The following is a 23973-nucleotide window of genomic DNA, read 5'->3' as shown; positions in this document are numbered from 1 at the left end:
ACACGGTGGCCGGCTGCGCTCGCAGAGGCTGCCGAGGAGGGCTGGGGGTGCTTGGGGCGGCACTCACCTCAGGGAGAGGGAGTAGTCATGCTTGCTGGTCTGGCTGTTCCGGACAAGGTAGCTACACTCCTTGCAGAGTCGCAGCAGGTTCTCGGCGTCTCCTCTGCTGATGGCTCCGTGATACCATCTGTGGAGAGGGCAGAGAGTGGTCAGAGCCCAGCGCGATGGGATTCCCATGGCCCTGACCTGCCTTGGGAGACTCAGCACCCGCAGAGAGCCTCCCTGTACAAGCAGGCATGCACTGGTTCATTCCATGGGTACCCACTGCCCGCCTGCTGCTGCCGGGTCCTGGGGAGAGCACAGTGAACAAAACCCAGTCTCTTTTCACGGGAAGCTTATGCTCTGGTGCAGGGAGTCAGGCCACAGACACTCAAGTCATCACAGAGCACAGTGTGAGGACAGGCACCATGGAGATGAAGTGGCATAGGCTCATGGAGCTGGGGGCTGGTGAGGGACTATTTCAGGCAGGGTGGCCAGGGAAGCCTTCTCAAGGTGAGGTGGCTCACGCCTGTAATCCCAGCGCTTTGGGAGGCCAAGGCAGTTGGATCACCTGAGGTCAGTTCAAAACCAGCCTGCCCAACATGGCGAAACCCCATCTCTACTAAAAATACAAAAATTAGCCGGGCGTGGTGGTGGGCGCCTGTAATCCCAGCTACTCAGGAGGCTGAGACTGGAGAATCACTTGAACCTGGGAGGCGGAGGTTGCAGTGAGTTAAGATCATGCCACTGCACTCCAGCCTGGAAGACACAGCAAGACTCCATCTCAAAAAAAAAAAAAAAAAAAAGAAAAAGAAAAAAGAAAATGGAAAAAAAAGAAGAAAGAAAAAAAAAGTGACATTTCAGTGCAGACCTGCAGGAGGCAAGGAGGGAAGCCAGAGAGGAGCTTTCTTGGTAGACAAATCAGCAGCGAAGGCCAAGGCAGAAGGCTGCCTAGCATGTTCTGGAAACAGCTAGGGGCCAGCATGGACAGAAGCAGCAAGGGGAAGGGGTGTGCAAGAGGTCCCGAAATGGGGCTGCAGCAGGGGCTTTTCTCTGTTTGAGCAACATGGAAACCATCAGAGGGTGCTGATGGGAGGGCCACGCTCTGACTAAGGGATGTGTGCAGACATGGATGGTGGGCAGGGAGGTAGCTGTCCATGCTCCTGCCAGACGGCTCTAGCACCACTTGGGCATGTGGGAATCCCAGCATTACTGCTCCCAGATGCCATGCATGCCAGAGGAGGGCAGGCGGCAGAATCTGAGGGGAGGAGTGCCGTGCAGAGGGCCCGACTCATCCCCCATCTCCCATCAGAGGAGGAAATGGGAGCAATGCTTTTCTTTTTTTTGAGACAGGGTCTCACCCTGTCACCCAAGCTGGAGTGCCGTGGCGCGATAATAGCTCACTGCTGCCTCAAACTCCAGGGCTCAAGCAATCCCCCCGACCCCCAGCCTCCAGAGTAGCTGGGACTACAGGTGCGTGCCATCACGCCTGGCTATTTTAAAATCTTTTCTAGAGACAGGGTCTTAATATGTTGCCCAGGCTAATCTCGAATTCCTGAGCTCAAGTGGTCCTCCCACCCCACCTCCCAAAGTGTCAGGATTACAGGCGTGAGCCATTGCATCCGGCCTGATTTTCCTTGTGTGTGTGTGTGTGTTTCCTTTTTTTTTTTTTTTTTGGTTTTTAGAGACAGGTTTTCACTTTATTGCCCTGACTGAAATGTAGTGGTGTGATCACGGCTCACTGCAGCCTTAAACTCCTGGGCTCAAGGGATCCTCCTGCCTCGGCCTCCCAAGTAGTGGGCCTATAGGCACGCACCGCCATGTCTGGCTCACTGATTTTCATGACTGGAAGAGCTGACGGTAAAACTGCAGGGAAAGAATAAAGATCCTCACTGCCCATGAGTGGACACACTCAAAATACATTCCTGTTTACATGATGGTCTCTGCGCAGTAGTGGAGGGGGTGAGACTCAGCCAGGAGAGGCAGAGGCACGGGGCGGTACTGTGGCTGGAGTGTGCTTTGTCCACAGAGACATGGATGCTGCTCCGAATGGTGGCTCTGTTGCCCGCTGGCCAGGCAAGCCACTGACCAGGCGGCTTCTATTAAGCGAGGATCATGCCAACCTCTCTTGGGTTGTGGGAATGTAACAAGTGGCCCCGCAGGAAGGGCCAATGTAGAGCCTGATGTGGGGCGAGTCTTAACCGACGGCAGCTGCAGCATTAGCAGAAAGAGATTGCCCTCGCAGACTGTGTGGTGACATCCCCACCTACAATGGTTGCAGGCCGCTGCCCATCCAGAGGCTGCATTTTACATTACATTTCCAGGTGCAAGTGGGGATGCTGCCTCCTGGTGCCTGTCTCAGAGTGTCCTGCAAACCGTGCCTCTGAGAGTTCCGGCACTGACACTCTCCTCAGAGAAAAACCCAAACCACCCATCCCTGTGCAATTCCTGCCACTCATGAGGCAGAGCTCAACAGTTAGTAGCAGTTGCCACAGCAAAATTAAAACCCTAAGAAAAAAAATCAACTTTAAAGTCAAGGACTGGAGAGTAAATGTGAGTGTCCTTGTCCAGTGGGAATGCGGCCAAGTGGTGGACGGTCCAGGCAGTGGCCACCAAGCTGGACATCCGGAGGGGAGACTTTCCAGGGGAGAAGGCAGGAAGAGCATGCAGACCACAGACTCCTTTCTTTCTAAAGGTACAGAGAAATATGTAAAGAGGAATGTGAAGTTGGGGTATGCATGGGTTGCCACAATTAAAACACCACAAGTAAAACATTTCCTGAGACATGAAGGTCCATGTTATGCTTTAGAAAGGCTACATGGCTGTAATCAGGAGAAACAAAGACAGCATTGACTTCGGAAGTAAGAGTTAACAGGTTTGGGAAGGCTGTCCTCTGGGAGATTTCACTGTGTAACACACCCTCAGTGAGCTGACAAAAACGTTTTACTAGGAAAACAAGTCCCAGCCATTTGAAGCTGAGCCGTCCTCAGGGAAAGGCCTAGAAGTGGTCTCTGGGGAAGTGCTGCCTGCCATCCACCCTCCCTGAGCTCAGGAGCAAGCCCTGCTCTGAGATGGGGGCATGGCCTCTGGATTCTTGTTAAGGGGAATCCCAGGTGGTTAACAGGATAAGCTACCAGTCCCTTCCCCAACTGCTCCACACAGAGGCAAGGGCAGGGGACAAGGGGCTGAGGAACAAAGGAGAGAAGGAGCAGAGGGTGCTGGATCTGGGGGCCGGGCCGGCACTGGCCAGCCTGTCAGCAGGAGGCTGGAGACCAGGAGTCAGGCTGGGCTGGGCGGTCCTGTGGGGGGCTACAGCCAACTGTTGGGCCCACGTAGGCCTTGCTTCACCTGGAAAGAGAATCCAGGCAGGAGGTCATCTCAGAGATGGGCTGGACCTCGTGGGGTTGGCCAGTCAGGTCAGAACCAGGGGGATTAGGGAGACTCAACTATCGTCCTTCACCCCAGCCAATACCCATGAGCTCATCCAGTATTTACTCACCACTCACTATATCCTTGATCTCACGGGGCTGATGAAGGGAGAGGAAGAGTCAACAGAGAGATACAGGAAACAATTCCAGATAGTGACAAGGGTTATGCAGGCATCCTGGGGTTATGATAAGGCAGTGACTGGGGTTGTATGAGATGCCCGCTTAGAAATGAATGGGCAGGGGAGGCCCCTGAGGAGATGACATGTGGCCTGAGAACATGAGAAGGAGCCAATCGTGAAGAGCCAAAGAAAACATCCCTGCAAAACAGGCAGCAAGTGCAAAGGTCCTGAGGTAGGAATGCGCTTGCAGTGCTCACAGAGCAGAAAGGCGGCAAGAATGACCCAGGCACTGTGAGCAGCGGGCAGGAGGTAGGCCCAGTTCTTGTGCCCAGGAGGAGAAGTTTGATTTCATCCACAGCAATAAGAGTTTTAAGAGATGTTACTTGCCCTGGGAAATCTTACAGACAGTCAGTCAGGTTGGCGTGAGGAGGGGCCAGAGGAGACAAGTCAGGATGCTAGTGAAGTAGTTCACATGGCAGGTGGCCGCGGAGATGGAGGAATAATGGATTCTGGTGGTACTTAGGAGGGAGCACTGGCAGAACTTGGTAAAGCAACAGATGCTGGTGTCCAGCAAAAAAAGGAATCAAGATGATGACGGGTTTGTGGCTTGAACCATAACTAGTTAGATGTGACACCGTTTATGGAGGTGCGGAAGTTAGGGGAGGGGCAAGTTTCGAGGAGAAGATCAGGAGCCCAGTTTTGAACACATTAAGTTTGAGATGCCCACTTGTCAGCCAAATGGGATGCCAGGAAGCAACTGGACGTAGGAGTCAGGAGCTCTGGGAGAGGTGTGGGCTGATGCTACATGTCTGTGAGTCACCACTAGGATCCTGGGAGAGACAACCCAGGGAGAGCACGTAGTTGGAGACTGAGCCCTGGAAAGTCAGACCTTCAGGTCAAGCAGAGGCAAGGAGCCAGCAGAGGAGATGGAAGAGTGGCCAGGGAGGCAGGAGGAGCACCAGGCCCAGAGGCCCAGAAGGAGAGTGGTCAACTGTGGTGACTGCCACGGAGGACAGAGGGGGTCGTCTGGGGACCGGGGCAGAAAAAGGAGGCTGGCTGTGGTGGGTGAGAGAGAAGGGGAGGTGACAGAGAGGGGAGAAGTGCTGGCAGCTCTTTGGAGACTGTTCATTCATGCAACAGCTATTTATTCAGCACCTGTTACCTGCTGGGCACTGTTCTAGGCACAGGTGGTGACCTAGACAAGTTCCTGCCCTCATGGAGTTTCTGTTCTCAGCAGGGGCAGTTGAGAGGAATGTTGAGTCAAGGTTTTTTTTTTTTACTTATGTTGGCAAAGTTTGTTACTGGGACACGTTCATATACTGATGGTAATGATGGAGGAAGGAAGAGGGGTGCAGGTGGGGCTGCCTCCAGGAGGCAGTGGGGACAGACCCTGAGCACTGGAGCACCTTTCTGCTGTCCCAGGAGGGAAGGCAGGTGGTAGGAGCACCTAGGCAGATGTGTGCCTGCCCATCCATGGCCACCCCGTGTGACCTGGGGCACACCCCCAGTGCCTCAGTCTCCCCTCCTACCTCCCTCTGTGCTAGGGTGGAGGAGAGGTTCAGACTGGAAGACGCCTCCTGAACTCTAGAACAGCATCAGTTCAGGTGGGGGACTAGGTGATCCTCTTTACTGGGGTCATCAGGCTCTATCCGAAATGGGATTTTACCTTAAGCAAACCCCTCGGGTGATGAGTCAGGACTTCTGACTCATCTTGGGGAGTTAATCGTGGGGAGATGAGACGATGGGAGAGGAAAAGCCAGTCATGCCTCTGGACTTGGCTGGGGGCCCCATCACGTGGGAATGGAAAAGGAAAGAGAGCCCAACCCTCCCACCTTGAGATGAAGGCTGAGTCTGGGGGTGGGAGTGGGCAGGCTGGGCCCAGACTGACCCAGGCAGACCTGGCCACTGCTGGTCAGGACGCACGCCGAACATCTGTGGGTCACAGTTTGTTGATTAAAAGTGCACAGTTTGATCAGAAATAAGCAAAACCTGTCAGACGATCTGCATGGCTGTGAGAAATGATTCACAGCACCGGCTGGGAGCACCCCCCCCCCCACACCCGATGTGCTCTGTACCGCAGGAGTGGAGCACTCACAAAGGTGGCAGAAGCCTCCAGAGGTGACAGCACTTGCTTAAAAGGGCAGCATATGATGTCATTCGGAAAACCCTGCATCCTGCTCACCGAGTGAGAATTTCCTGTGAGGGTATGCCCTGCCGGCCATGCCAAGACCAGAATCCCCAAGACAAATACAGTACGTGACACACACCAGGGAAGGCTCACGAACCATGTGTGGTTGTCAGCGAGTCTTGTGGCCTTATGTGTGCCTACTCCATACCAGGCAAAGGGTGGGAATGAGCAAAGAGTAAGTGGAGGAGAGGGGAGGGGAGAGGGTGGGGTCTGGGTCATGAGGTTGGGGGCACTCTGAGCCGTGAGTCCTTGCCAAGGCTCTGCACCACTCTGGGCCCTGATGTTCTCATCTAGGCAATGGGCTGACAACCCTTTATTGCAGCACATTTGCTTGTTTAAGCAGACAAGACACCTGAGGACACCAGCACAAGTCCTGCACCTGCTTTGTCAAGTTCCTGGAGAAGCTCATTCTAGTCCAGTTATGAGACACGGTTAGAAACTGAAAACATAGTTTGCGGACAATTCACAGAATGAATGGCAGGCTAGGGAGGTGGGACTTTATCCTGGAGGTAATGTGGAGCCACTGAAGGTTTCAGAGCAGAGCAGGACCCTGCACCCAGGGATGATTTGGCAGAGCAGGGAGATGATAACCATGGCCAAGGGGTGGGGCAATAAAGGGCCCGGCCCTGCACAGTGCTGGGGGGCAGCAAGAACGGAAAGGGATGTGGGACCTTGGGGGCAGCATGGATGGGACTTGGCCACTGACTGGAGGTAGGAAATCTCTGGGCAAAGGGGCTGGGAAAACCCGCATCAAGAGTGGAAAGGCCTCGCCCAACTCTAATAGTATCAAGCAGACATGGAGCAAGAACACGACTGTAGCTAGAAAATAAATCTAATTTACACATAGTTTTACACTTAGGGGAAAGGATTTAGTTTATATTTAGTTTTTCCAAGGACTTATTTGCTGCATGATGAAATGAGAAACTAGGATGTAAAAAGGAGGAGTGCACCCTGTAGACTGTTTTGCAGTTCCTCCTGCCATTGAAGGTAAGGGTGGCAACACAGTGTGGAGAGAAAAAGTTCAGGGCTAGAAGCTAGGAGGTATGTGTTCTAATCCTGGGCCTACCACTGGCTGGGTGGCAGCCTCAACCTTCCAAGAGCCTTAACCTGCCCATGTATACACAGAGGGGGAGGTAGGGGCAGGCTAGAAGGCCCCTGGAGTTCTAGCATGCCTCAGTCTGGGAATTTATTTATTTATTTATTTTTGAGACAGGGTCTCGCTCTGTTGCCCAGGCTCGACTGCAGTAGTGTGATCACAGCTCAACACAGCCTCAACCTCCTGGCCTCAATTCAGTCTCCTGCCTCAGTCTCCCAACTAGCTGGAACTACAGGTGCATGCCATCATACCTGGTTAATTTTTGTATTTTTTTTCTTTTTTTTGTAGAGACAGGCTCTCACTATGTTGTCCAGGGTGGTCTTGAACTCCTAGGCAAGTGATCCACCCACCTCGGCCTCCCAAAGTGCTGGGATTACAGGTGTGAGCCACCACGCCCGGCCCAGTCTGTGGATTTTTAAAAGAAGATGACATGAAAGAGAGGGCAAAAACTAGGTGAACTGGGAGGTGAGGTTGGGCTTTGCTCCCAAGAACTTACATTTGCTTCTCCAGGGGGACGGCAGGATCCACCCTTTCTCCTAGGATCCCGCAGAACTCGGGGCTCCCATGTTTGATAGGCTTAAAGCCCCCTCCAGGGGCACGAAGCTGGCGCCGCCGGTCCCGCGAAGGTGAGGGGGATGACTGCCGCTTCTCGTTGCCATTAAACTGTGCTGTGGGGAGAGAGAGAAAGTGCAGGGTTAGCAGAGCTCAGCCCAGGGAGCTACTGTGAGGCACAGAAGGGTAATGTTCAGCTGGTCTAGTTGGCACTTTACAGCTTGCAGGAGGAAGGGTTTCAAGCAATGACATAACATGGCACAAAAGATTTTGGCTTCCTAAGACAGGACACCCACGTGGTCACAGCCCAATGGTGCGTGTGAGGGGCTGGCTGAGCCTCCAGAGGCCACTGGGCTCAGCCTTACCCCCACAGAAACCTCCCTGCGGTCTCTAGCGGGGGGCATGGCACTGCCTTGGGGGGGCACTGCCTTGGGGGAGCTCTGTCCTCTGGACAGTTCTCAGGGGAAAAAGCTGTTTCTTGTATTGGGCCAAAAATCTGCCTCCAAGTGGCTCCTCTCGTCCTCTCATCCCACCTCAGGCCATACTGGCCACATCTGCCCCTTTCCCTGGGATACTCCTACAGAGTGCCACTTAGGGGTCATGCTACATCCCCTGTATTCAGATCCCCCGCAGGGGCCCAGGACCCAGCGCCCAAGTGAGGCTAGAGCAGTGCCCATAGCACAGGAAGGGCCATTCCACATGCTCTTCTCCCCGCCCTGGGCCTGTGGGAGCATCATTCACCCCCACAGGCTGGGGGAGGATGCTCCTTGAGGGAGACCCTGGAGACACCACAAAGAGCAGAAAGCGCTGAGCTAAAACTGGAGTTGCCAGAGGGTTCCTGGAGACCACCTTGCCAGTTATCCAGCTGGGCCTGTTTCCTTCTCTGAAAAACAGGGATAATGACAGCACCCATCTCATGGGGATTAAAGCAGGTGACACACCTAGAAATCTTAGCACTGTGCCTGTACCTGTGGAAGGTAGTCTGTGCTGTTATTATAAATCACACTTATTGTGTCTGCTCAATGCACACACAGTACTAGTCACCTCACAGAAGCAACTGAACCAACCTGAGTTCTTCTCCTAAGCCTGCCAATGATTAGCTGCAAGCCTTGGCTACGCTATTGAACCTCTTTGAGTCCCCAGGCTGCTGTGAAGGTCAGATAAGAGGATACTCCAGCGCCTGACACACAGAGGGTGCCTAAGAAACGAGGCCAGAGCCTGCAGAGGAAGGTTCCTGAAGCCGAGGCCAGCTGCAGGCTCACAAACATGTCCCTGGCTGTGCCACACAAAGGCGTAAACCTCTCCTCTAACCAGCAAGCATGATTGTGGCAAGCTATCCTCCAAGCCCGGCCAGACACACGAAAATCAACCCCCATGCTCACAGAAGGTCCTGGAGAAACCTCAGCGCTGGCGGGGTAACGCACTGTCTGCTGAAACCGAGGAGCGTGATGAACCTGTTCTACATCTCAGCCACTGAACCATCTTCCCTATCAGGGACTGTGGGGCATTTCTGTCCCTCTAAGACACTCTTTTTCCATCAACCACTTTGGAAAACAGTGGGAAGGGAGGCTCTTGCCAACAGAAGGCTCCAGAGACACCGGACCCACCCATTTTCCGGACTGTGCTGAGCGTGTGGCCAGCCTGCTACCCAGCAGTGACACCGACAGGTAGTCCACCCGCGATGACACTCCTAACCACTTATCCACATGTACTAGGCACAATTCAAGGCTGGGAAAATAGTGATGGGCACAACAGACAGAGATACCTGCCTTATGGAGCGCAGGGTCCTCGTGAGGAGAGACAGGCAATAAATCAATCTGCCTATCAGTGGCTGGTGACAAGTGCCACTGAGAAAAATACAGCAGGGCAGGAAAGCCCTCTCCAAAGGTGACATCTGAATAAATATCTGAAGGGAGGGAGGAACATCTGTAGGAAGGACACTCCAGGCAGAAGGAAGAACAAGTTCAAGGGCCCTGGGGTGGGACTGGGCCTAGAGTGAGACACAAAATGATCCAGAGTGATTGGAAGGGAGTTGGGAAGGAAGCTGGGCTTCCTAGTTTTGGGAAGGACTCTGGCTTTGTTCTGAGAGACGTGGAGAGCTGTTCTGACCGGGCGCTTCCTTACAGGATTGCTGTGCTGAAAAGAGATGGAGGCAAGGGGTGTATGGGAACACTCTGGACTCTGTCTGATTTTGCTGTGAACCTAAAACTGCTCTAGAAAGTATAGCTGGCTAATTAGAGGGACAGAGAGCATGTGTACAAGGGCACACAGGAGGGCAGCAAGGCAGTGCCCGCCAGTGGTCAGATCCAGCCACATTCTGCAGGCAGAGATGGCAGGACTCGCCTGTGCATGCAAAGTACAGCATGAGAGGAGGACTACGGGTGACCACAGGCTGAAGTGCAGCATCAGAGAAGGACGACTACTGGTGACCACAGGCTGTTGACCTAAGCGCTGGAAGGATGGGCTGGCCTTACCTACGAGAGGAAGACTCACCAAAGGCCCTAATTAAGCTTCCAGAAAGCAGCATGGAGGCCATGCCTTAACCTAGAGACACCCACAGCTCCGTGATGCCAGGGCTGGTGGTGTGGAGAGGAGGCAGAGCAAGGACTCGCTGGGGGTTCCTGCCCTTCCTTCTGGCCACAGTTCTGTCCTGTGTCCAACTACACACAGACAGCAATGACCTCAAGGCCTTCCCAGGGGACAGGTCCTGGGGCTGGAGAGTGAGAAGGCCCTTTCCCATCAGCTAATAAGGGGGCTTTTGTGACAGTGGCCTAAAACCTGGAGCTGGGGCCCTAGCACACACATCACCACCAGCATCTACCCCTCGCTGGCCTTCCAGTAAGCCTGGATCTCCCAGTGGGGTTCTGGCTGAATGACGGCACCCTGATGGCAACCAATCATGGGACATATGGTCTTGGACAGGGGGTTGGGAGAAGGAGAGAAAGAGGTGAAGCAGGTTCTTACCCGAGCCCCTACTTTGCAGAGCCCTCCATGGGTGACCTTGGGCAGGGGAAAGCACTGGGGCTAGACAGACAAATTGGGGCCATGTCATCCTGGAGCCCCTTTCTAAAGAGCTTGGACTTGAACTTATGGATGGGGATAATCAGAGAATGGGCTTTAGAGACCTCTCTGAGTGCTGGTGGAGGGTGGATTTGGGGTCAATCCTGAAGAAGGGAAGACCAGTCAGGGAAAGGTGATGGAGGCTGACCCCCTCAATGACGGGAGGGATGTAGAAGCTTGACTACTTGTGGGAGTGAGTCCGGGATAACTGCTGTGTGATGCCCAGATTTCCAGCTTGGGGGAGGGTGATGCCCCCATTGGGATGGGCACAGAAGGGGATGTGGTCAGGGAGCATGGGACCAGCCTGCACTTCTCCATGATGCCTCCCTGCTGCTAATTTTCTGGTTGTCAGGAATAGAGAGGATACAACTCAGCAGGCATCCTGGCCCATAGGGCTGCCAGCGTTGAAGGGCAGCGGCTTGCCCTGGCATAGGAAGGGGACTAAGCTGGAAGTGAGGTTCTAGGCTGTTTTGCCACAGGCTCAGGAGACCGAGGGACCAGATGAATTATAAGTCACTTTCACTCCTGACATCCTGGGGCTCCACTGGCTAAAATCAGGATTGGGGGATTTCTGCCAATATAAATCTCTACAATCGACATCCCGACACAGAAGGTGAGCAGAGAGGCATGGAGCACAGAACATGATTGTGGAGGGAGCCCAAGCTTTTCGGCACAACCCAAAAGGCTCTCTAGGACCCGGCTGCTTGTCCAGCCTCAGGTCCACCAATCTCTTCACCTCACTAATACCACTTACCCTCCAGAGGTCACCTATTTCAGGAAGCCTTCCTGGACCTCACCTCTCCCAAGACTCACCTTGATCTTAGCACCCTAACTGCATGTCCTTCCTGGCTCCCGGTGAGCCCCCTGAGGGTAGGGGCTGTATCATGTGCCCCTTCCCCCATACCTAGCCCATTACCGGCAACATAACAGGTGCTCAATAAGTGATTAAATGAAGAAACTTAATGAACTGCTGTTTAGCTTTATTGGGAAAAAAAAAATCGGTTTCATACCAGATAAATTGGATAAAAACTAGTAACGTCCTAGTCAACAATGTAATTCCCCACTGAAATAATTTATACATTTGCTGGCAAGCTTAATAATATAGCCATATACCTTAGAGAGAACAGGTGGTGATGAGTGACAGGCTTAATTAGGCAAATCATTTCACCTAAAATACAAACATACAAACTCCAAGTGCAGTGATTCGGCAGCCTAAGAAAAAAAATGTTAAGAACAAAAGCACCAAACACAACTGCTCTCATTCCTTCTAATTACGTTTCTCCTTAATCTGCAATTTAACATGGCAATTCTTTTAATTTAGTGATTTTTCTGCAAAAGATAAAGACACAATCCTTCAAAGAGAAAAAATATGCTACCCCCGTGAGTCATTAGAATGACAGAACCTAATTAATTTCACCTATGGGCAATTAAAAATGGAAGTTGGAATCTGAAGGAGGAAAGTAAGACTCAGAGCTGTGCAGGTTGAGGCTCTGGGAGCCCTTCTGACTTTGGTTCCAATGATGGGGACCAGACCCTGGTGGCTGATGGGAGAGAGAGCCTGGTCAATGTCTTTCCAAAAGTTCTGCCATGGTGGCAGGACTCATTCCTTGAGACCCAGCTCAAGTGCCTTGCTTCTAGGAAGCTTTCCTGGCCCTCCCATCTGGATTGGTCCCCTTTCTGCTTGTATGACAGATTTTACACCAATCAGTCCTAAAGTGTGGTCACTGCCAACAACAGAAGACAGCATCCAAGACACCTAGCTTAGCTCTATCCCTCCTACTGGCCCTGCCACGTGGGTAATGGGTGAGGAACGGCGGTCCAGAGGAGTAGTAGGAGGAACTCCTCCAGGGTCTCAAAGCCAAATAGCAGGGTGAGGGTCAAGCCCAGGACTGCAGGCCAGCAAGGTCAGGCTCATCCCACCCTTGGGTCTTCATTCCCCACAAGAATACCTGAGGGCTGCTGGTCTGGCAGGAGCTGGGCCTCATTCATCTGGCCTCCCTGCTGTGCACTTCCTACTTCTAGGCCTGGAATTACTGCCCTTCTGCTCCATCTGAATGATGTCTAGGAAAGGTCTGGCACAAACGCCACCTCCTCCACAAAGTTTACCCTGATGCCACCTGCAGAGAATTATCGTCTCCCTCTTGGTGGCTCCCAGCCCTCAGTACATCTCCTGTAGCTCAGGGGGCATCCACACCACTCTTCTCAGTCAGCCTGGGTGCTGTGCCTGGGATTTATTTTTCTTTGCCCTCTCCAGTCTCTTGTCTGCCCCTAACTCACAGAAGTTTCATGTGGAGAAGGTGCTTGGATGAGATAAATGTGTTCCTTCAGGGTGGATCTCTTTCCACTGTCCTGTCCACTGTTCAGAGCTGGCCAGAGAGTAAACTCCAAAAAGCCGATGGACCTCTAAAGCATAGCTCTCCTGGGCTTGCAAACCCTCCCTGGCTCCCCAGTGCCCCAAGACAAAGGACAAATTCATTCTGGCACTCAAGTTCCTCTGAATTTGATGTAATGATGCATCTTCCCCTACAAAACCCCTGTGGGTTCCACACCCACCCTTAGGTTCCAATCACAAAGGACAGCCAGTCCCCAGATCTATCATCTGCCTTTTTGTCTTTAGGGCTTTGTTTGGCTAAGTCTACCCTCTAGAATCCCTTTACTTCACTATTTCTCTGCAAAACCCCCAGCTATTCTTCAGAGCTCAGCTCCAACGTTATCTCCTGGGGTAGGTTTTGCTCTAGACCCCCAGGTAGAATTCCTTTCTCCTCCTCTGAGCTCCAAAGTCTGCACCACTGACCTGGCACTGGCCTCTGCAACACTGAGGCATGTAGGTGTCTTCTCAGAATTGGACACTTTGCAGAGATGGGGCCATGTGCCTCAGTCTCCTCGGAGTCTCCCCATGGCCGACCTGCAGCTAGCTCCGATGAATGGCCCATGGCTGAAACCCACCCAGGGAATGGAGGAGCTGCAGTGACTCGACTCACAGTTTAGGAGTCAGGAGGACCTGGGTTTGAATCCTGTCTCTGTCATTACTGAGTGACTTGGGGCATGTTTCTTAAACTTCTTTGAGCCTTAGCTGCCTCATCTGCAAACCAGGGCTGACAATACCTGTACCGTGAAGGTAACAGATGATGTACCAAGGTCCAGGCAGGCCCCCTGTAAGCGGGAGACCCTGACCCATGGTCACATGTACGCTCTGATACAAAGCCTGTATCAGAAACCACCCCTTTTTCTGACTCCTGCTGAAATTCCTGAGTCAGAAGCTCCAAGAAGATAGGGCATTTCATTCTGTTTTGTTCAAGGCTAAATCCCCGATACCTAAAACAGTGTCTGATGTACAGTGGATGCTCAACATCAGTTGAAGGAATGAACCTGCACCTGGCTCAGCAGGACTGTAAATCTTCCATTCATCAGCCAACAAAGGAAACTCAGGAGCTGGACTCACTCAAGTGATTTTGGGAACAGTTTTGAAAAATGGCTTCATCTTTTTTTTTTTTAAGAGACAGGGTCTCATTCTGTCGCTCAGGCTGGAGTGCAGTAGCACGATCATAGCTCAATGTAACCTTGAACTCCTGGGCTCAAGCCATCCTCCTACCTCAGCCTCCCAAGCAGTTGGGACTACAGGTACATGCTACCATGCTGGGCTAAGTTTTTTTTTTTTAAGTTTGTAGAGGTGGCCTCTCGCTATCTTACCCAGGCTGGTCTTGAACTCCTAGCCTCAAGTGATCCTCCTACCTCAGTCTCCCCCAAACGCTGGGATTATAGGAAGGAGCCACCACGCCTGGCCTAGCTTACTCTTTATTTAGTGATTCCTGCTCATGGGCAGGCACCATGGGGGACTGAAAGTCCACGTTCTCCTCTAGTTGTTGTGGCAAACCTATGAGGTCAGTGCTATTACTGCCCTCGTTTTTAAAAGTGACGCCCGGTATGGTTAGGTAAGTTGCCCAGGGCAATAGGAACAGGTTGCTATGACAGGCAATGGGTCCCAGCGCTAGCCCTTGAGCCCTCTGCTTTGGGACTGCAGCCCTGGGCAGCCTCCCCAACCCAGGAGTGCCTTCCCCGGGGGAGGTGCAGTGAGAGAAGAGCTGACAGTCTGCCGCACATCCTCTTGTCCTCACCATTGACCAAGGGTGCGGGCAGTGGCCCCCGGGGATAGGGGGTCATTCAAAGAGAACTGGAACGGAGCAACAGGACCCAGAGGAGACTGGCATGGTTCTCCAAGCTCTGACTGTCTGGCTGCTTCTTTCTGGCCTGAAGTCTATGACCCTCTCAGTTCTCCAGTATAAGATGGAGTTTCCTTTAAACAGAGGCAATAAAGGTTGGAATGATGAAAAACAAGGCACCGTGTGTAGACTGCTTGCAAGGAGCTCTCAACCGCCACAGGCTTCTTAGCCCCTCTGCACATGAGCTGGAATGAACATGGGCCACATTTGTAAACCATATGTGGCTGACAGGAGGGGCTTGAAGGCTGTTGCAGCCCTGGTGTTGGTTCACGAATGTACAGAGGCAGAGTCAAGGTGCCCAAGGCCTTGCACAGTCCCTGGCAGGGGTTCCTGCACAGCACCAACAGCTAGGCTGGGACTCTGGGGTGTTGGTGAGGGGGAAAGGTGGGTGAGAGTGGGGAGAGCTGAGGTGGAGAGCCCAGAAGGCACTGCTGCCCAGGTAGTTGTGCGACCCCAGGAAGGGGCAAGGAGGGGAGATTATGCATTGGTTTGGGAGGTAGGGTGGACTACATGACCCCCGGAGTCTATGAAAATACCATCAACTTTCACAACAATGCACTAACATCTGTAGATGACTGAAACCCTGTTCCCATGACAATGGGCCTCTGCTGTTTCAGCTTTCCAAACAACGTATTGTATCATCTCATCTGACCCTCACCAACACACAGCAAAACAAGTATTAGAATTCCCAAACAAGTATGAGAATTACCATTTTATAGATGACACAACCGAGGCCCAGAGAGGTGAGGCCCCTTCTTCCCTCTAGTTCAAGAGTGAGTTTTGCTCACCCACCTACCCCACCTGCCCAGTGAGTGTAGCTTCCTTTCATGTACCTGTAGGACAGGTGGCTTAGCAAATGTTTGATTTGTATTTCCAGGATCACCAACAAGAGGCCTCTGTGTTCGCCTGGAAGACACACACAGGCCTCAGGGCATTGTGCTGCCACTCGTGATGGGAGGTGCCTGAGAACAGAGGTCCTCATTGTGAGGGGAGGCGGCCAGCGACTCACCACAAAGCAGGCAAGCGGGAAGGCTGTGAAGCAGGTGCCAGGACGCTGCCTGGGTTCCAGGAACGCTGTACACACATGTCCAAACCTGGGATGGGGACGGCGGGCCTGGCAGAAGGGGCATGCCTTTCTTCTCTTATTTGTGACATCCCCAGAGGAAAAATGAATGCTATTACTGGGAGCAAAGACCCCACCCTAAGATCTGATGCTTGACTACAGGAAATCTAAAGATAAAGCCCGATGAAGATGATGAAATAACCCGAACGCAGAGGCCTCTACGGCTGCCAAAGCAAGCCATATTTATTGTCATAACTCATTATGCAGATGGGAAATGGAGGGCTGGAAAAAGGACTGACTCACCCAGAGTCAACAGTTAGACGTGAACTTGGACTTGAGTCCAGGTCTCCTGAGTCCTGGAGGCCCCTAACAAGTTCAGCATAAACCCTGTGTGAGTGCAATACAGTCTCAAAAACAACCACAGTAACCACAGTGATACATCTATGAGCACTCACTGTGCCCCCAACTCTCAGTGCATAGTACCGCCCCCACTGTACAGATGAAGAAACAGAGACAACTTGCCCCAGGTCATCCCGCCAACAAGTGACAGCACAGGACTTTAAATCCAGATACCCCTGGCCCTAGCACCTGAGCTCCTTCCTGAGTTCCGGGCCAGGCCCATCTGTAAAACATACCTGGGACCTACACACGTCTGATACAGTATGTCTCCCGACACTTTCACCTGCAGACACCCACAGACACTTATTTAGAATCCTAGAGCCTGGGAAAGTGACTTTTTCCCCATCCACAAGCCCAAAGACCTGCAAGGAGCAGGCTGGGCATTTGTGGAAATGAGTCTCCCTGTCCATAAGACCCAAAGCCCCAGCCCCACTGTGTATGTTTCTCTGCTGCCCATTGTGGATGGCTGTGAGGGAGGCCAGCAGAGATGGGGAGTGGAGGTCGGGGGGACAAGCCAGGTACTGGCCACAAATATGGCTTGCCAGGGCTGCCTGCACCCAACCAACACACCAGTCTCCAGGCCCACAATGTGGCATCTGGATTCATAGTCAATCCTCAGACAGGCAGGGACATGCTGTCCACTTCTCCCTGGAAGTTGAGACCAGAGGTGGCAGCCACAGCAGTCAATGGCTACTCAGAAATGCCCTCCCACTGCCTCTCCTAGTGAGGAGACAGGTATACAGCATGCAAGAAAGACATGAAAACACACCAACTATGTGTGGGCAGGCCATGAGATTTACTGGTATTCTACTGCTCCTAAGAGAACACAGGGTTGGTTTTCCTGAGACCCGATTTACTCAAATATCTTTTTTTTTTTTTTTCTCGAGACGGAGTCTCACTCTGTTGCCCAGGCTGGAGTGAGTGGCACGATCTCGGCTGACTACAACCTCCACCTCCGGGGTTCAAGTGATTCTCCTGCCTCAGCCACCTGAGTAGCTGGGATTATAGGTGCCTGCCACCATGCCCAGCTAATTTTGTATTTTGGGGCCGGGGTATCTGGATTTAAAGTCCTGTGCTGTCACTTGCTGGCGGGATGACCTGGGCCAAGTTGTCTCTGTTTCCTCATCTGTACAGTGGGGGCGGTACTATGCACTGAGAGTTGGGGGCACAGTGAGTGCTCATAGATGTATCACTGTGGTTACTGTGGTTGTTTTTGAGACTGTATTGCACTCACACAGGGTTTATGCTGAACTTGTTAGGGGCCTCCAGGATTCAGGAGACCTGGACTCAAGTAGAGACCTGGATTCAAGTGGAGACAGGGTTTCACCATATTGGCCAGGCTGGTCTCGAGCTCCTGACCTCAGGTGATCCACCCGCCACAGCCTCCCAAAGTGCTGGGATTACAGGCGTAAGCCACTGCGTCCGGCCTGATTTACTCAAATATCTGAGGGCTCACTGTGTGCCAGGCACAGATCACAGGTGTGAACAAGACAGGCAGGGTCTCTGACCTCAGGGAACTTAAAAATCTCCACATGAAGATGTCTGAGCTGCCAAACAGAAGAGCAAAAGTATTCTATCAAATCTTTGTTTTTTTTCCACTGAGGAGACAAAGGCACTTGGAGGAATATTTCTATCAATGTAATTAGCAGATGAAACAAAGCTATTAAACATTGGTGGTTTTTTTCTCTCCTTTTTTTAAGATTACTAAATGAATTTATTCATACGTCAAATAGAAAAACCAACTGGAAAAACCTGTCCCTCAGTAATACATTAGCCAAAGGAAGCAAGTGATCCCCGTTCTCTCACTGAAACCCCCCTTTCCTGGGCAGACCTGCTGTTCACAGGTGTTAAACATTAATTACAACTGTTACTCATTACATAGCAAAAAGCATTTGGTACCAACACAATTGTTAATTTCCTCACAGGCTCAAGGCATTCTGGGAAGCTATACAGGGGACAGGAAGCATCATGGGAGCCTAAGGGAAGCCAGTTTGGAAGAGACAGCATTCTCCTGGCTAGGACAGGTGGTGGTGGTGGCCGGGTTTAAGGTTCTCCAAGGGACCCTCTGCAGATGCCGGGGCCCTGTTTATTCTGAGCACGTGAAGATGAGTCACATAGCTTGGTGGGAATAGCAAGTGTGGAGCAGTGCCCTACACACACAATGGTGGCGTTAAACCAGCTTCAGAGCGACTGTGTTTGAGGGGGACGGTGACAAGTCACGAGGGCAACATGGTATGGGTGCAACTGCTTCTGCCTTGTACCGGTGTGCAAGGGAATTCCAGCCTGACCCCAGCCACACACAGGATATCAAGGCAGCAGTGGAGAGAACAAGTGCTGTGCAGTCAGACTGGCCCAAGTTCACAGCTGTGTGACTGTGGGCAAGCTGCTCACCCTCTCTGAGCTTCAGTACTGTCATCTGAGTGACGACAATGAAGTGAACCCTACCTTGCAAGGCTCTGTAGGGTTAACCTATGCCAGGTTTATAATTATTGCTCAATAAATGTTAATTTCCTGTCCCTGGTTCCTCCCCATCCTTCCTTACCTTAACGGGATTATTTTAAATTAGCTAGTTGAGCTGGCTCTGAGATGATTCATAGTTGTTTAGGAAATAGACATACCTGGGGCCTTACTTTCCCTTTTAGCCTCACTTGATGAGGCTCTGAAGGTGTCAAAACTCAAGAGGGAGGCTGGCTAAGGGGTGATACCATAGCATAAGCACCCCACACGCTGACAGTGTCTAGTGCGTATCTAGCTATTTCCGAATAAACCAATGTACTCCAGTACAGGGTGTAGTAGAAGCACAGAGGGGAAGGAACTGGTTGTGTCAGGGAAAGCTTCCTGGAGGAGGTGACTTCCCCTCCCTAACTCTACCCCAACCCCACACCTAATACAAAGCATGTACTCTGTACCCTCTATGTTCTCAAAGTGGGGTCCCCAGATGGCAGCATCAGCATCACCTGGGAACCTGTTGGAAATGCAAACTCCCATGCCTCACCCCGGATCTACCGAATCAGGAACCCTGGGGGTGGAACCCCAGCAATCTGTATAACACTTCCTCCAGGTGATTCTGATGCCTGCAAGTTTAAGACTTACTGCTCCAGGCAAAAAAGAAATCCACAGACATGTCAGACCTAGAATAGGGAAGGCGCGGATCGGAGGAAGGCCCCGGGGACCCTCTCCCACCCAGGGGACCAGTGGCCCAATCCTCGGGAGGGACTGAGTAAAGAATGGAAGAACCAGGGGACTCGTCAGAACTGTTGCTGGAATTGGGATATGGGGTTTCCTGAATAAGTGGTGCTTTCCACACCATCCGTGCTTCCCATTGCCAGGCATAACTGGGAATGAGCTTTGGAAACAGGTCCTCTGTGGCCACTAAGTACTTCTTTATGCAACATGGTTTTTATGTTAAATTGAATTTTATGTAATACAGCAAGCCCCCTCTGAACACCAAAACCAATTCTGAAAACCAAAACACCAAATGATCCTTTAGGGCTTACCATGTCTTTTCATTCAGATCTTTTGTTTTTATTTAATCAACACAGAGATCCAGTGTGAGAAGTTGTGACCATCCCCATTTTACAGATAAGTAAACTAAGGCTCAGGGAGACTGAACAGTCTGTCTCAGGTCCCGAAGTGGTGAAGGGTGGAGCCGGCATGTGAACTTGGGACTGTCTGACTCATCCCATTGCCCCATGGGTCCCAACATGCAAGACACTGTCCTAAACTTCTAGGGCAGAGAAATCTGCCAAGGAGCTAGTGGGGAAGACAGATAAGTACCCAAAATAAGTATGCTGAGCAGTATTTGAGTCATGTGTCTTTTATCTTTGCTATGAGGCAGACCTGGCTGAGCCAAGGACACTGCCTGAAGAGTAACTTTCACGGAGACAAAGCTTCAGATGGTGAATCGAAATGAGATGACTTAGTTTCTCAAGAAGGTCTGGGGGGTGCCCTTCACACACCCTCCTGTCATCTGGCTCCTCTATCAAGCTCAAGAGCTGCAGTTACTTACTTCTCAGATACAAGTGCAAATTATTAAAGACATAGCCGTTTACTCACTGGGTTAAAAGGAAATGCTGGTCATTCCTCTATGTATGGCCTGACTGGCTCTGCCATGAGGTCTCCAGCTGTTCCCTTCTCCACTCTGAGCCTTAGTTTCCCCAGAAGGACAGGGAGTGGGACTCTATGGTATGTGGGACTCTATGGTATATGGGCCCCTCTCTGTGCTGAGTGGTGGTAGGAGAAGACCAACCCATGGGATGGCGCTGGTCCCCCTCCAATGAAAGCACGAACCTCCAGAACCCAGTCCCCCACAGAAACCCTGACTGGAACCATTTCAGGTGGGAAGCCACCACCCAGTTACATATCCTGGTGTAGATGTCGCAGAAATTAGTGCAAGTGAGATGAAGAAATTAGTGCAAGTGAGATGAAGGGCATGCGATACCTCTTGAGGGCTGTGGGGGGATGAGAGCTCCAATCATATTTCCTGCAGCATCTTGGATAGCACCAGAGAGGCCAGACATTTGACTGGGTTAGGGCAGGGGCTCTGGAGTTGGAGCTGACAGGTTCAAAGTCCGGCTCTGCTGCTGACCAGCCATGGGCTGGGCCCCCAGCCAAGTTATTTCTTCTCATGGGACCTTAGCTTCCTTATCTGTAAAAGGAGGAAACTAACCTCCCAGAGGGTGATTATGAGGATTGAATGAGAGAATGCACACAGAAAGTGCTCAGTAAATGCTAGCAACAATGCCAGTACTTTCCTGATGTGATACCCATCAAATCTCACCAAGACCCTTCTGAAGTGGGAACTACTGGTCTTACTTCCCAGGTGGAGAAACTGAGACTCCCAGGACATGTTCATGCCCAGTCCTCACACTGGTCCTTCAGAGGTGTGAAGACACCGATTTGGTGTCTTTGCCACCTCCACCAAGGTCTGCTTCTACAGGCTATCCACTCCGGCTCCTTGGTCCCTGCCTGTGGGCCCCTCCCTATGTGGCCACTTTCTGCTCAGGTTCCATTTGTCCATCTTGCAATCTGTGCCACACAGCCTGGCAACCAGGTAGACCTGCCACACCAACCTGCACCACCCCCAGACACCATGACATCATCCAAGGCTCCTTGTCCCCTTCCCAACATTGGGCAGAGGGTGCCACATAGGCCTCATGTGGGCCCAAGCTGCATCTGGCGGGGGTGGGTTGGGGACAGAGCAAGAAGGCCATTTCTAGACCTAACTGCTGGCCTTGCTGGTTGCTGTAAAGACTCCTGGGGTGATTCAAAGTGGGCCAGGAACAGAGTCTAGCCTGCTCTGGAAGGCTGGTGTCTCTGCCGGGTGGGAAGGGGGCTGACAGCTTGATGGAAGCCACATCACTTCTCTGTGGAGGCAGAGCTGCAGTCCACTCCCTGCAGCCAGCAGCCCCTGGTGGAACCTGACTGGGCATTGTCCTGGGGATTGGGATCCGACAAGTGGGAGTGGGGGTCTGGTGAGGCCACAGTCGGCTTCCTGGAGGAGAGCAGGCAACGAACACCCAGGGTTTGCTGTTTGGACAGCTCCAAGTATTTCTCACCAACAACTCTCTGAATCCTTAATTAAATTCCATGTCAGCCATTCTCAGAGAAGGGGAAACTTTCATTCCTAAGAAGTTGGGGCCACCTCACACACTCTAAGAGCTGTTTTCGTGACAACTGGGAAGTGATAACCGAGCCTTCCGCGGTGGCAGCCCCAGCCTGATGAGATGGGAAGGAAGGCGCTGACTTCCAGAAACACTGCCCAAGAAGGGCGCTCCAGTGGAGAATGCTGAGGCAGTGCCTGAGAGGTGCTTTTCTTGAACGCAATTCGGGACAGTGCTTTGAAAGCTGGAAGGCACTTTTGCTTCATAGATGGATGGAGCTAATTCAGCCATCTTCCCCTCTCCCTGTCTCTGACCAGCACGCTGAGGCTCTGATGGAATGAAGCCTGGATGCATACCCAGAGCTGGTTGCAGACTGACCTCCCAGGACACGCCCTTTGTCAGAGCCCTGCCTCGCTCAAGCTTCTGCTTGCAAACCCCCAGTGATGGGAAGCTCATTACACACATTCAGGTCTAACCAAAATTCTTACCCTTCACCTGGGCCCTACATCCCTGTGACTCCCCCTTTGGCAGCCCCAGGTCTGTCCCTTAGGAGTCCCCCACACTCTCCACCCTTTGGAAATTTGAAAGCACTGACCCCATTCCCCGCCCAAGTTTCCCCATCCAGGCCAAATCTGCACAATCAGCAAATATAAGGGGTGAAAGGAGAGGGTAATGATTTTGGCCAGCCAACTCCACCCCATACAGCTCTTCCTCCAGCTATGGATCCTGCACCTCAGGCTCCAAAGACTCAGTGCAGAGAGCTCCCAAAAGCCAAGAAAAAACTGCACAGGGCATTTCTGACAGGTACTATGCTAAGGATGGGGCCCAGCCAAGCTGCCTTACTCACTGACCACACCAACGACTCGCTCAAGTGTGAGTGCATACACTTGCATACACACCCACACACATGCAGATGGATGTACACTCTCACATGCACACACAACACTGACTCAGGTGGGGGTCCTCGCCATCCTTCCCGGGAAGCTGCACTTCTGGTTTTACACATGGGGCTGTGGCAACACATCAGCAATCTAACCGAGCTGCTTCAACTTATCCTCACCACTTGAGAGGTGGCCCACCCACCTCTCCACTTTCCCTCCAGCGACAGTAAACAGTGAGGATGCCTCTCGCCTGCCAATGCTGCGCCTAATGGACTCTGTCCACAGACACGGGAAGAGAAGGCTGGTGCCCATAGGACCCCTCCAGCTCCTGAGTGAGATGGCCTCCTCCTTCTATGCCCCAGGAAGCAGAACTGAGCCAAAAGCAGCTTGGGAAAAGCACAGCCAGCACCCACCCTGGAGTAGGACCTACAGAGGCCAGTGACCGGATGAGACACAGACGTGGATGTGATTCTCTGTCTATCTTCTATCAACAGCCCAATAACTCAGACTGACCGTGACACCTGTGATGGCAACTCTGCCACACAAAACCCAGGCCAAAACGGATGCTTGTGGGCTCAGAAACTCATTCTGAGACAGTTCCATCTGAGCCCTTATGATCCTTTGTGAACAACTAAATGTACAGGAGTTCTAAAACCACCTTTGGGCAGAAGTGGGCAAGTTCTGGCCTGAGAGTTTTCTTCAAAGATGATGTCCAATAGGGGAATTGCTTTTCACTTTCACAGATCACCTGGGATCTTGTTAAAACAGATTCTGACTCATAGGCCTGGGATGGGACCTGAGACCCTGCATTTCTAACCAGCACTGGGTGAGGCCAATGCTGCTGGTTCAGGGACTGCACTTTGAGTAACAAGATGCCAGACTAGACTAGACCATCAAAGGCAAGGGCAGCCCCTGAGAGGCCCACAGGGGGTCAGTCCAGGGGAGGGTGAGTCCCCACACCTGCCTGTGGTGCTGCGTTATAATGTGGGTCCTCGGTGTCTGGGAAAGTTGTCACATGAGCCTTTTTAGCCCTTTAATCAAACTCGTGTTTGCAAAGAGTAAGCTCTTGGATGGCCCCAGTTCCTCCCATGCCCAGAGAAACACAGCCCCTGATCAGCCACGCCCAGGGGACAGACCTTGGGTTCCTTTGGTTCAAGGGAATAGAGGAGGCTGTAAAATGCACAGGAGAGACCTGGGGCAACTAAGGACCTACAGCCACAGGATGACTCTTATCTTTGGCTCTCGGCCAGGGGCTGGGGCTCCAGAAAGGTGATGGGACAGGTTGTCCTTGAGGACCTCACAGCCTGGCAGGCGAGACCAACACC

At 52.2% G+C, this 23973-nt stretch overlaps 1 protein-coding gene across 9 annotated transcripts in view; it reads right to left on the bottom strand.

The window, feature by feature from the left end:
• SHB (SH2 domain containing adaptor protein B) overlaps positions 1-23973 on the bottom strand; it is a 214599-nt gene that overhangs the window by 93778 nt on the left and 96848 nt on the right. For all 9 annotated transcript variants that reach the window (XM_063594385.1, XM_063594378.1, XM_063594380.1 and 6 more), the window contains exons 4-5: positions 7367-7538; positions 68-187 (exon numbers count right to left, since the gene is read on the bottom strand). In XM_063594385.1, the coding sequence (XP_063450455.1) occupies positions 68-187; positions 7367-7538 (292 nt within the window). The remainder of the gene's footprint in view (positions 1-67; positions 188-7366; positions 7539-23973) is intronic.

The sequence above is a fragment of the Pan paniscus genome, chromosome 11, assembly GCF_029289425.2.
Source record: "Pan paniscus chromosome 11, NHGRI_mPanPan1-v2.0_pri, whole genome shotgun sequence".
Classification (NCBI taxonomy): Eukaryota; Metazoa; Chordata; class Mammalia; order Primates; family Hominidae; genus Pan; species Pan paniscus.
Note: the sequence above shows the minus strand (reverse complement) of the source record. Positions and strands in the feature narration are given on the sequence as shown.